General features: G+C 39.0%; 1 protein-coding gene across 1 annotated transcript in view; it reads left to right on the forward strand.

The window, feature by feature from the left end:
- The window catches only part of adgra2 (adhesion G protein-coupled receptor A2), a 54,324-nt gene extending 42,723 nt beyond the window's left edge, over window positions 1-11,601 (forward strand). The window contains exons 6-19 of the mRNA XM_077562560.1: window positions 597-760; window positions 850-1,063; window positions 2,474-2,638; window positions 2,717-2,915; window positions 3,003-3,152; window positions 4,544-4,705; window positions 4,775-4,975; window positions 5,076-5,265; window positions 6,359-6,567; window positions 6,645-6,772; window positions 7,360-7,483; window positions 7,569-7,717; window positions 8,313-8,402; window positions 9,606-11,601. Coding sequence (XP_077418686.1) covers window positions 597-760; window positions 850-1,063; window positions 2,474-2,638; window positions 2,717-2,915; window positions 3,003-3,152; window positions 4,544-4,705; window positions 4,775-4,975; window positions 5,076-5,265; window positions 6,359-6,567; window positions 6,645-6,772; window positions 7,360-7,483; window positions 7,569-7,717; window positions 8,313-8,402; window positions 9,606-11,016 — 3,556 coding nt within the window. The 3' untranslated portion in view covers window positions 11,017-11,601. The remainder of the gene's footprint in view (window positions 1-596; window positions 761-849; window positions 1,064-2,473; window positions 2,639-2,716; window positions 2,916-3,002; window positions 3,153-4,543; window positions 4,706-4,774; window positions 4,976-5,075; window positions 5,266-6,358; window positions 6,568-6,644; window positions 6,773-7,359; window positions 7,484-7,568; window positions 7,718-8,312; window positions 8,403-9,605) is intronic.
- The last annotated feature ends 1,823 nt before the right edge of the window (window positions 11,602-13,424 follow it).

The following is a 13,424-nucleotide window of genomic DNA, read 5'->3' on the forward strand; positions in this document are numbered from 1 at the left end:
ATTTCTATTTGTTTAACATTTTTTCCACTTTAGTTAACAAGAGTATGAAAACCTAAGGGGAAAAATATTGTACATTTAGAACAGATATCAAATTTGTGATTAATTGTGAGTTAACTAGTGAAGTAATGCGATTAATTATGAGTTTAAAATGTCAGATGCCCCTAATTTTTAATAAACTTTTCTTTTTTTTAAAAAAAAAAGAAAAGAAAAAGAAATATTATTAAAAACAATTAAAATTAGTTATTTAAAAAAAAAAAAGATTATTAAAGATTAGGGGCGTCAGGCGATTACATTTTTTTTCGTAATTAATCACATGACTTCCCTAGTTAACTCACGATTAATCACAAATTTGATATCTGTTCTAAATGTCCAATTTTTTCCCCCTAGGTTTTCTTACTCTTGTTAACAAAAGTGGGGAAAAATGTTAAACTAATAGAAATAGTTCAAATGAATTTTTGACGTCTATAGCCGTCAATGGCAGTGAATGAGTTAAACGATATTATCCATTTTCACCCCACTCTCAAATTAACCGAACATGCGTGTTTTGGGAATGTGGCATGACTATGAAGTCTCGTGACAGCGAGTTTTGTCACCAGGAACTTCAACTCCGAGTATCTGTCATGTGACTGCGGGCTGTATTGGATCCCAGGCTTCTTTCGCAGCAGCTCAGCTCGACTGGGGGACGAAACCCTGTGCGCGTATCCGAGAAGCCTGAGGGGGAAACCCCTGCGAGGACTTCGGGAAAGCCAGTTGAACTGTGGTGAGGACCTGCTCGCTCGGCTAGCAATCCAACCCATTCGGTGTAATGATGTCGGCCAATCACAGATGTTGTCTTCTCCATCATGCCAGACGGCCCTCTGGACCTGCACACCCTGACATTGCTGCCCTCTCAGCGTCAAGTGGTCTTCAAAGGGGATCGTCTGCCGTTCCACTGTACTGCCGCCCTGGTGGATAAAGTCACCGCTTTGTACTGGCATCATAATGGTCAGCTGGTGACCTCTGACCCAGAGAAGGGTGTCCAGTTGGAGAGCAATGTCATGCATGACTGCACCTTCATTACCAGGTGAAGAAGCGGCTTCGTGTGCACTGTAAAAAAAAAAGTTTTTTTAAATGGCAGCTGTGGTTGCCAGAGAAATTCTGTAAAAAAAACAAAAAAAACTTTACACAACAACTTGTACATTTTACTGGTATAAACAAAATATGCATGTACATTTTAAAGAACAAAATAGTATAAAAGCAGCATGTCAACACAATCACACTGTAATGGGATCGAACCAACAACCTCAGGGTTGCAAGCCAACTATTCTACCACTGAGCCACACCACATAGCTGTTGATAAAATTTGGAGTGTTAAATCTACAGGTTTAAAAAGCTGACGGCGTATAATATACAAGTTGTTCTGTAAAGTTGTTTATATTTGCACATTTTTACAGAATTATTCTGAAAACCATAGCTGCCTGTTTTTTTTCTGTAAAACAACAAAAGTGTACTGATAAATTAATAATTAGGTCTACAGTATATCAATTTTAAATGAATACAATATATTTAGTTTAACCTTTATATTCACATGCTTTTTTTACTGTATATCTAAATATTCTTATCTACAATATGAATTTGTAAAATGCATGTTTCTTTTGGCATAAACAATATGTAGCAAAAGTGTTATTCTATCACTGCTATGATGTAATTTTGTATCCCAAAGTTTTTGGTTTTACAGTTTATCTGTGTTTAAATTACAGTGAATTATACCCCAAAATCTGATCCTTTTAACATTTTCTTACTGTCAAATCAACAATTGTGTTTGGTTCAGACTTTTACAATATATTAACTCATTCACTCCCAGCCATTTTCACTGAAGCAACCCCCTTCGCTCCCGGATTCTACTGGATTTTTGACTGATTTTGCAAGGCCCACAGAATATTGTGTTCTATTGCTATAAAAACATGGAACCTACCAAAACAAAGATTAGAGTCTATAAATATTTCTATCTGTTACCATTTTGCAGCAATTTGCATTAGAATATAGCTTTAGAATAAAGTTTCATCATTATTCACAAATCTGTTTACAACAGAGGGGGAAAGAGTTTTTTGCAAGATGGCCCTGTTTGATCTCCTATACTCTGCTGCCACCTTTTGGCCATTTCTAATAACTGCCATTGGGTTAGGGTTAGGCTGCATCAAAGCCTTCTGTATGCTCTAAAAAAAAAAAAAAATTAACATAAAAAACGTATGAATGCGTCTTTGGGAGCATGGTAATTATTTAAAATAGAACGTATTTATAGGTTTTTGGCAGCAAATGAGTTCATGTAAATTACACAATGCTTCATTGTTTTTGTATTTACTTTTTTAATGTCACATTTTTACAGAAATTCACTATTAATTCTCCAGATATTTTTTACAGTGTGCTTTTAGGCCATGTTCCAATGTTAACATGCACTCAAGTCCATCATGTGTTGCGTGTGCTTAATATGCAGTGAGCTTATTCTATTCGACGTACACGTGGAGGCAAGTGGAGAGTGGGAGTGCGTGGTTACAACCAGGAGGGGAAACACATCTCGCTCTGTTGAAATAGTGGTGCTAGAGAACAGCGCCTCCTTCTGCCCAGAGGATAAAGTTGTCAACAACCGGGGCGAGTTCAGGTAAAATTCAGTTGCGCATATTAACGCTTGAACGTTGAAATGAGCATTGTTGACTTTCTTCTCTGCTGGAAACTCCAGGTGGCCAAGAACTCTGGCAGGCATCACCTCTCATCAGTACTGCCTGCAACTGCGTTACCCGTCACTGTCTGTTGAGGGCGACGTTGAGCAGAAAAAGGCCTCTCGCCTGTGTGACCGCTTCGGGAAGTGGCAGGAAGGCAACTACACAAACTGCCACTACACTAATGGCATCACCCGCGTCCTGCATACCTTCATCCTGGTCAGTGATGCTGCCATATGTGCTGAATGTGTCCTGCATGTTAAACGTGTTCAACTCAAGTGTGTTTTCCAAACATTTGGATCGCAGAGGCCCATCAACACGTCAAATGCTGTCACGTTGGCGCACCAAGTGCGCAAATACACTCTGGAGGCTGCGGGCTTCACGGACTCAGTGGACGTGCTCTATGTTGCACAGATGATGGAGAAGTTCATGGAATATGTCAGACAGCTGGACGAGGTTCGAAATTGTTATTACAAATGTCAAATACACTTACAGATCTTTTTATTTTATTTTAAGTCTGCCTTTATAAAGATGATGGTTGCTATGACTAACACTGTCAAATTTAACTTTATTAATTATTATTATTATTATTATTATTATTATTATTATTATTATTATTATTATTGTTATTATTATTATTTTATTTTTATTTTATTTTATTTTATTTTATTTTTTTTATCATATCAGCATATCGGCGCCGATATTCAACATTTTGACCAATACTGCCATCGGCCATTTTGAGGAATTATACGGCCGATAATCGATCCGTTGGAAAAAGTGTTAACTTCAGGTATCTAATTATTTAAGTTTTCAGAGAAGCTGTTGACCCTGGGAACTCTCTGCACCTTCTGTTTTTGTTTAAAATGCAATGTAATGAAATTAGTTTGAAAACTAAGATAAGTACAATTTTAATATTTAAGCTATTTTGACATTTTGGAAAACTTTATTTACTGTAGAAAACAATAGGGAGCTATTTACTTTTAACTTTTGAAGACATTCTACTGCTCCGGGGAGATCTCTGATTTTGTTGTTATAATTTTAAAACAATGATGTCTATTGACAAATATATTTTTTTAAACTCCAATATTTTACGAACCTCAAAAGTTGTTCAATAAACATTTGCTTATAAATTCAAAACAAATGTAAGAGCTGGAGTTTGAATCTTTTCAAATTTTGATGCCAATATTTTCCCTTTTAGTGAAAATGAATATCGGCTTTAAATATTGGTTATCAGCATCTTTGACTACTAATATTAGGTATTGTATCGGCCCTGAAAAAATCCTATCTGTCTATCTCTTACTGAATTGAATCCGAAATGGGTATATAGTGGCTGGATCACTTTACCTCACTGGTTCCCATCCTTTATCGAGCACATACTTTACATTATATTTGACAAAAACCTTATCTCAATTTACTCACAAATTTTCATACTCAGTGTGAGAGCCCAGCCTGTTAAGTTCAACAAAAAGCTATTTTTCTCTCAAAAGGTGGAAACAAGGAGTGTAACCAAAACTGATTTGAATAGGAAAAGTGCTTTTGATTCAACTGAACTGAGTCGAATCGTATCTACACTTAAAAATGTACAGTCCTTGAATTATATCGCACCCCAATGTATCGAGTGAGATATGCACACCCCTAGTGGAGACAAAGGGTAACTGTATCTTCTGCTGTCACTTTGTCATGGCATAGATAGAGCAACAAAGATCAATTATTTGTAGTAAATCTTTCATAACTCTATGACCACTCAAGTGAAAATGTTTAATCGGCACACCTGATCTCTCACAGTAAATTAATACATAAATGTGCGTATACAATATGTGCTATATTTGTATCTGTATTTGCCTCAGTTGCCAGGTGTGTTGGTAGAGATGGGCAGTAACCTGATGCAGGTGGATGACAAGATTCTTGCTCTGGCCCAGAGAGAGAAGAGAGCCTGCAGCTCCATAGTGGGCTCTCTGGAGTCTCTGGCCTGGCCTCAACTGCACAGCCATGCTCAGGACTTTTCCATGGTACGATTTCTCATTCTTGCAAAACCTCATTGTAACTTACATGGGAACTTGAATCTATGATTTGTACAGGTTTCAAGGAACATTGTTATGGTGGCCCATTTCATCCGACCAGCTCACTTCACTGGCATAACCTGCACTGCGTATGAGCGCCGTGAGCTCTCAGCAGCCACTGCGGCCGTGGAAATTTCGGAGTTCACGCATGAACAACAACTTCGTTTTCGCTGCAGCACGGGTTCCCATAACACTTCTCTGAACAATTTTCCCCTCAAGGTGAGTTTCGAGCGTTATCTGCGTGTGCCTATTCCAATGTATGATTAAGCTGTGCGTGTGAATTTCAGCATCTAATTCTTGTTTTGTTTTCTTTCTCAAGAATTCCGTCGCCGTGGCCTCTGTGACACTCCCTCCTACTTTGTTTCCTTCTGATGCGCCTCCAGACTGCAAGCTGCAGTTTGTGGCCTTCCGAACTGGAAGCTTTTTCCCTCTGACTGGGAATTCAAGCAACAGCGCAGGACACTCTCGAAGGCGCAGTGTCAACACTCCGGTCATCTATGTGGGCCTGGGTGAGGACGAATGAACCCCATCTCAGTTTCCCTAATTTCGGTGTTTTTTTGAATAACCATTTTTCAGTTATTGAAACTCATAAATAATGTGTTGCGTATTATGTATAGTTTTATTGACAACCCACCCCCGCACACCCCCATTTTGGGACTTATGAGCTTCAGTGTATAAACATAACATGCGGCTTTTTAGTCCCTCTCCTGTGGCTCCCTGTGGATCTCTAAAATAAGATTTTTAAAAAAGTGTAAAAATGAATATTCATACTTATTTTTATTTGTTTGTTAAACTATTCGTTAAATGACTGAATGATTCAGATGATTATTAAATGTTTTTTTTAAAAAGAAGAAATAGGTAGGTAAAAAAATATCAGAGTCCAAATGTTTAAGTTGACAAAAAAAGAGTCTTAAAAATTACCAAAAATGTCCAAAAAGTGACTATAAAATGTCCAAAAAGGAAGAGAAATTACCATAAAAAGTCCATGTAATTGCCAAAAACATCAAAAAATTGAATAAAACAGGCAGAAAAAAATATGTTCAAAAAGTAATCATAAAAAGTCCAAATGCAAAAGAAGAAATCCAGAAAATAGTACCATAAAATGTACACAAAATTGCCAAAATATTAGAAAATTGATAGCAAAAAAAAAAGGGGGGAAATGCCAAAAAAATAGACGTAAAATTACTAAAAAGGCAGAAGAGTACATGTCCATAAAATTTCAGAAATTTGACAGAAAGGCTGTATGACTCCAATATCTCAATCATTCAAGAGTTATGTCAATCATAGATGTCACCCACGTTGATTTGCCTTTTTTCTCGTTCTAACTAGCTTATTTTGACAAAGTTATAGTTGAAAACAGATATCTGTTTTTAAATACTGTAATAGGGAGTAGAAGTAAAAAAAATCATTAAAAATAAATAAATACTGAAGCTGCACATATACCTAGGGAGAAAACTACATTATTGACAGCAATGACACCTCATTTCTTCCCACCATTGTATGTAACTGACTCATAATGTTGTGACATTTCATTTAAATGAAAATGTCATGCAACTCCACCATTAATGACTCAGCCATTGGTTTGCCTCCCGCGTGATACAGATGGCTGCAGTATGTGGAACCACTCAGAGCCTGTCTGGGTGTCACTCCGCCACTTGTCCCCGGGAAGTGATGCCATGGCGGCCCAGTGGAGTCCGAAGACACTGAGCAAACATGGAGGCTGGAGTCCAGAAGGTTGCCAGCTGGTCCACAGTGACAGCAGCACCTCGACAATGCGCTGCTCTCTGCTTAGCAACTATGCTGTGCTGCAGGTAGGACGATACACTTTGACCCTACGCATGGTAATGAGACCATTTGACATTTTACTTTGTTTATATTTGTTTTCCAGGAGGTGCCGGACTTCCCTAACTCTTCACCCATCTCCGTGAGGGTGCTCCACCCTGTGGTGTATGCATGTACTGCACTGCTGCTCCTTTGTCTCTTCACCATCATCATCACTCACATACTACATCACAGGTATTTCATGTAGTAGTAGTAGTAATAATAATAATAATAATTTATATATTTTTTTAAAAAGTTAAAAAAAAATGTAATACTTTTTTTTAAAAGTGTGTGTTCTATACAGCCCCAATACTCTAAACACACTATTCTGATTAATATTGCATTTGTGAAAAATGAATCAAGCAGCAAAATCCACCCGTTTTATCCATCGTAGGTGGCGGCCATTTTGTCACTGGCTTTTTGACTGAAAATGACATCATCACAGTTGCTCAGGGAATGACCAATCACAGCTCAGAACGTCACATGACCAATGTCAGAAAACAGGTGAGCCGTGATTGGTCATTCCCTGAGCCCTAAGCAACTGTGATGTCATTTCCAGTCGACAGCCAGTGGCAAAAAGGCCGCTCCCTAAGAAGGATAAAAAAGGGAGGATTTTGCTGCTTAAGTCATATTTCACAAAGGTAATATTACTGGTAATCAGAATACTGTGTTTAGATTAGTGGGGCTGGATAGAACATCTTATTATAAAGTTGCTATAAAATTTAGTTGACTTTCTTTTTAAATTGGATTAAATAAACATTTTTATCTTGTGCCCATAACAGTTCCATTCACATTTCAAGAAAAAGCTGGCACACATTACTGAATACTTGCTTTCACATCGCCATGACAACAGCCATCTACGTCGGAGGAATAAGCCTGACCAGCTACCCGATTGTTTGTCAAGCAGTAAGTGCTTTTTTGAATTTAATTCTCAAATGTTCTTACTAGCAATGCAAGATACAGACCTTATTGTGTGAGCATTGTGCAACAGGTGGGCATCGCCCTGCACTACTCCTCACTGTCAACCCTGCTGTGGATCGGTGTTAGTGCCAGGGTCATCTATAAAGAAGCTATGTGGAGAATGCCGTTGGCACCAGAAGGGGATCCCTCCCTTCCGCCTACTCAGCGACCCATGCTCAGGTTAGTGCAATAACTCACCTTCACCTCCTCTTGTTCCATAAGGTTGTTGTTAGGTGTCAATACGGTTTATGTTTTAGCCAGATGCAGATGTTCTTGTGCCCGGCCACCCAAACTGCGCGGCATTAAAGGCGGCCATTGTGCCCGACAACCAAAGTCCCTCTTTTTTTATGAAACCTTGAAGGCTTTCTGTAAGACACAACAAGCAAAAGGACAGAAGGAAGTAGGCGAGATGAATGTACGAATCCAGCATAACGGGGCAGAGGGGTCGCTGTAAATCTGGTTGGAGATTCAGGGGCTGCACTGTCTTCCCAAATAATCCCTTGTGTTTCCCCTCTCATTGGCCTCGTCTTGCCCCCGCGATCCCACAGTAAAGATCATACACAGTGCTGCTCCTCCAGACCCTCTTTGTTGCCCACTCGGATATATTGCACCATTCCGCAATAAATTGCAGCCTACTGACCTCCGTCCGCTCCGAAAATAAAGGATCACACAGCTCTATTCATATTACAGCCGGGGACATTTATGACACAGGCTTGCATACATTAAAAATGTCGCAGCCAAAGGTCAAACAGATGTGTTTTAACTCTCATTCAAGGTTCTATTTAATAGCCGGTGGAGTTCCTCTCATCATTTGTGGGATCACTGCAGCTGTCAATGTCAGCAACTACGGAGACAACAGCCCTTAGTGAGTACTGCACGTCATCCTTGCTTGACTTGAGATCAGGGGTCAGCAACCTTGGCTGTCAAAAGAGCCATTTGAGGCCAAATAAATAACCAAAAATCGGTCTGAATTTGGACATTGTGATGAATGAAACAGTGTGTTAGTGTTAGTCGAATGTACTGAGAGCCAACAGCTAATTAAAGCTGCACCATAACACAAAAATATGCACCATTCAATACATAGAGATTCATTTTCTTCTACCTTTCTGATTTTTGGGTAATTTTTCATACTTAGTTTTTTTATATATTTTTAGATTTTTCTGCCTTTCTGTCACATTTTTGGCAATTTTTGGGACATATTATGGTAATGTTCTGCCTCTCTTATTTCTTTTTTTGATATTTAAGGCTTTTAAAAAAACAAAAAAAATCTGCCTTTTCTGCTGACAATTTTCTGATATTTTGGGCAATTCTGTGGACATTTTATGGCAATTTTCTAAATTTCTTTTTTTGATTTTAGACATTTTATAGCTACTTTTTGAACATTTTCTTTTCTGGCTTTTTAAAAATCAATTTTCTGACTTTTTTGGCAATTCAAAAGACATGTGGTAATTTTATGCCTTTCTTATTTTGTTTTTGGACATTTTATATTTACTTTTAGAACATTTTCTTTTTTCTGCCTTTTTTCTTTTCTTTTTTGCAATTCCAAAGACATTTTAATGATTTTATGGTAATTTTCTGCCATTCTTTTTTTGTTTTTGGACATTTTATTGTTACTTTTTGAACGTCTTCTTTTCTCCTTTTTTTCCCCAATTCTCTGACATTTTTGGCAATTTCATGGACATTTAATGGTAACTTTCTGCTTTTCCTTTTTTGGATGTAATTTTAAAACCCTATTTCATCGTCCTTTTTCTACTTTTACTTTTTACTTCTTTTTTAGCTCTCTCTTTTTCTGACAACTTATATAATATACTGTATGTAAATATAGAATATTTAATTATTATTATTTTAAATCTAAATCATGAATTAATCTAAAGGATATTATATATACAGTATATATATATATATATATATATATATATATATATATATATATATATATATATATATATATATATATATATATATAAATTTTAGAGCTCAGAGTTTTATGTGATGTTGATTGGGTGGCTTTACAATGATGTCCTTGTTGTGCATTGACCCCTCACGGATCCTTCACCGCCTCTTGCAGCTGCTGGCTGGTGTGGCGCCCCAGCCTGGGGGCTTTCTTTGTCCCAGCAGGCCTAGTGTTGTTGGTGACCTGGATCTACTTCCTGTGCACTGTGTTCTGCCTGCGGCACCGTCCAACCAAGGAATGCACAGGAACTGCACCATCTTCTCCTGTGACTGAGAGCCAGCCTGCGTTGGCAGGAAGCATCAGCCTCCTGTCGACAGACTCAGCTGTGGCTCCTATAAATTCCAGCGCGGCTTCAGAGGACCAGTACTCGCTAAAGACACAGTTTTTAATTTTGGCGGCCACCCACTTCCTGTTCGTGGTGCTGTGGTGCTGTGGCGCCATGGCCGTGTTCCTGACTGGGCACGCAAGCTTGTTGTTTAGTTCTCTTTACGGGATGGTGGCCATAGCCCTGGGGGTGTTCTTGGTGGTGCACCACTGCTTCCGTCGCGTAGACGTGCAGGCCTCGTGGCTGCCGTGCTGCCCGGGTCACAGCCCCACCCACCCCGCCTCTACCTACATGCACACCTGCACAACAGGAAGTGGCGTGCGATCCTCTGAGCAGGGATCCCAACTTTACATCAACTGCCACCAACCCGGTGACTCGCACAACTCGTCGTCGACTCGGTCGTCATCCACGCCGAGCGGCATCAGCAGTGTCGGACCCGGACCCTGCAAGCTCACCAACCTGCTGCAGGTGACGCAGGACACTCTGAGCAACACCTCGCGAGCTGCTGCCAGTACCAACGCTGGCACCAGCACTGACAATGTCACCAAGCCGTCTAACAATATTATTCCCAGCATTCCCGCTTCGGTGCCGGTGCATCCTCAGAGGAGGAAAGTGAATAGCAGGACTAAACAAGGAAGTAGCCAGTATCACCATCGGGGGGATGGCAGAGGTCATTATCGTCTCAAAGCTTTAAGGACAGCGGGAGGCGGGGGCAGCCTCGGAGCTTTGGGTCCCACGGGCTTGGAGCACCTCAGCTCGGTTCACAAACAAGCCACCAGCGAGAACGGGAGCGTCCATCACAGCCTCCCAGAGAGCCAGGCAGGCCCGCTGACCAACGGAAAGCGCATGGGCCAATCAGTGGCCACCAGCCCTTCGGAAGGAAGCGACGGGGGGAGCAGCGGCAGCCGCAAGCCTTACCCGCTCCTCCCCTCCGTGGCCAGCAGGGCGGCCATGAACGGCGCGCACAGGCGATGCATCAGCAGAGACAATTTGAAGCTCGCAGCTGCTGCAGAGCGGGAGGCCAAGCGCTGTTCGTACCCTTTAAACAGCATCACCACAACTGTGCCGGGAGCTGCAGCCCCAAATGGCACCCTGAAGAAATCGGTTCGAGAGCTGGATCACGACATGAGCGGCACAGATCATTCCCAAAGTTCTGTGGGAGTGAAAAGCAGCTTGTGGAAAAGCGAAACCACTGTGTAATATCATTTGGACCTGTACATGGACTTCAGTGTTACTTTTACAGTTTTTTTAAATGAGAAGACTGTTTGATTAAATGGCTCTTGATAACTGATTATAATTATATAATTTAAGATTTTTTTTAAAAAGGGATCCAAGACCCCAAACTGCTACTTATTTTGCAGTGGCAAATAATTTGATGTAAAATAGTATAAAATTTCAGTTCAGTAAAAAAAAGCTATGTTTATTCTATTCAACTGACAGTATTGCAAAATTGTGCATATATTGATTTATGAGGATTTAAGACTTAAGTTTAATGAGAGATTTATTGTTTCAGTTTTGATTATTCTATGCATTTCAGAAGACTGTTCATTTTTATAGTACACAACTTTATGCAATTCCTTTCACGGACGGTCATGTTTGCTTTAAGTACTTTTTTGCATGTGCAGTGTGTGTGAGTGTGTGTGAGTGTGTGTGAAAGTGTGTGTGTGCGTGAAAATGACCAATATGGTCGTTTATTATTGGAGGACTTGTTGGTTCGTGTGTGAAAGTGAGTATGGCTGGCTGTACATAATCCATTGTCAATTAAAAGAATCTGAGATTTCTGAATGCAGAGTGAAAATAATTTATTTTATTGTTATGCATTCTGAGTAGCCCTGAGTAGTCCTTGTAATTAAATTAGTGCTGTTAAAGTTAAAGCATTAACTGATTAATTAATCACAAAAAAATGATCGCATTAATCATGAATGAACACAGATTAATCGCACTATTAATTTTGACCATAGATGATCCTTTAGCGTGACAGCGGATGGCTACGTTGAAGGTAGCACAGGTTGTGTCTGAGCAATAAACATAATTACATGCATTCAAGTAAAGCATTTAATAAACGTTTGCGTATGACATTCAGAATATTTGTTCATGTCAAAATATTGAAATCATTTTAAATTATGCAAGTAATTAACTGATTAGAAAAAAGAGGAGGATGAGCGTGTGCAGTAGATCAAAAATGTTGAAAACGTCCTCATAACATTAATTGTCAAAAGAATTAACACATAACCGGTGCTCTTCAAATTTGGCGGGAAAAAAATGTTGATAAAATGTTTTTATTAAGCGGTTAATCATGATTAATGAAAATTCTAAGATGTGATTAGTCTGATTTAAAAAATGAATCGTTTAACAGCTCTAAATTAAATACAATAATATACAACCATACAGTACATAATATGGTTAAAGCTGCTGAAAATGTGTTTCAAATCACTACTGCCCCCTGTGGCCATACATGAAACTGCACACACCTTTGCTACGTCACATCCACAGACAGAGGGCGGGAAATTTAAACCTGAACCCAGTCTGAAAACTATTGGCCAGAGACTTGCAGGAGTACCAATTGTGAACAGATAACGGGTTAATTTACTAATTAGAAAATGTTTCCATTATTGGTTAAATAAAAAGGCTATTGTAAAGATATTTTGGGGCAAATTTGTACAAAGAGCATCCTTAATATACAGTTTTGTCTATCTATATGTGTGTAATGTATATTCCATTCCTGCAACATTTGGCCTTAAAATGTACGGCAAGTCGACCACCATAAGCCCTTAGTTCGGTTTTTAACATTTTATACAGCTAAGGAAGTTGCATTACAGGAACTCGGGCTTCCGCTACGGATCTTGTTGTCGCTACCTTTTGTCATTGTTCTCAGGAAGTCTTTGTGAAACCTAGAGAAGCATCCACCACATGTGACAACATCCTAATATGGGGATGGGGGGGGGGGGGGGTTATTTGAATGAATGCTGTTTAATATTATCTTGACGTGTTCGGGATTTGAGAGCTTAGTTAAATTTAATAAAGTGGTAAATTGTAGAATAAATAAATAAATAATTTGAATGAATAAAGCATTTACATATTTGGACATTCCTGTGCCAGACACTCAGTCCAGCCCTGGGTGCAAACTTGAAAAATTCACATATTTAATTTTAATATTTTTCTTGGATGAAAAGAGTGACTCTGCAGCTCTTGTTTATATTTTTAATACGTACTGAAGAATATCAGTTTTTACTCCTTACTTCAAAATAGGCTTGTTACTTTTTGTTCAACCTCAGCAGAAAAAAAAAGTGGAAAAGTCAACCGCATTGAGATCTTGATTGAATGAATACAAAGTGTAAAAATTGGCATGGTATGGAGGAGGAATGTGAAGTAGGTGCATTAATGACAACAGCAACAGATTTGGAGAAGCAAGATATTCCCCATCCATGGCCTTGTTTTAGAGAATTGGTTGATGTTTTTGGCTGCAATTAATGATTTGTGCTGAATGTGTCTGTCTTGCGCTAGCCTCCAAACTTCTGGCTTTGAAAAAAATCCCTTTGTAACATGAAAAAACACTACAAGAAAGGTGTATTTTTTCAGTTGTTATTGTTTGATTATTATTATTATTA

The sequence above is a fragment of the Vanacampus margaritifer genome, chromosome 3 (genome assembly GCF_051991255.1).
Source record: "Vanacampus margaritifer isolate UIUO_Vmar chromosome 3, RoL_Vmar_1.0, whole genome shotgun sequence".
NCBI lineage: Eukaryota > Metazoa > Chordata > Actinopteri > Syngnathiformes > Syngnathidae > Vanacampus > Vanacampus margaritifer.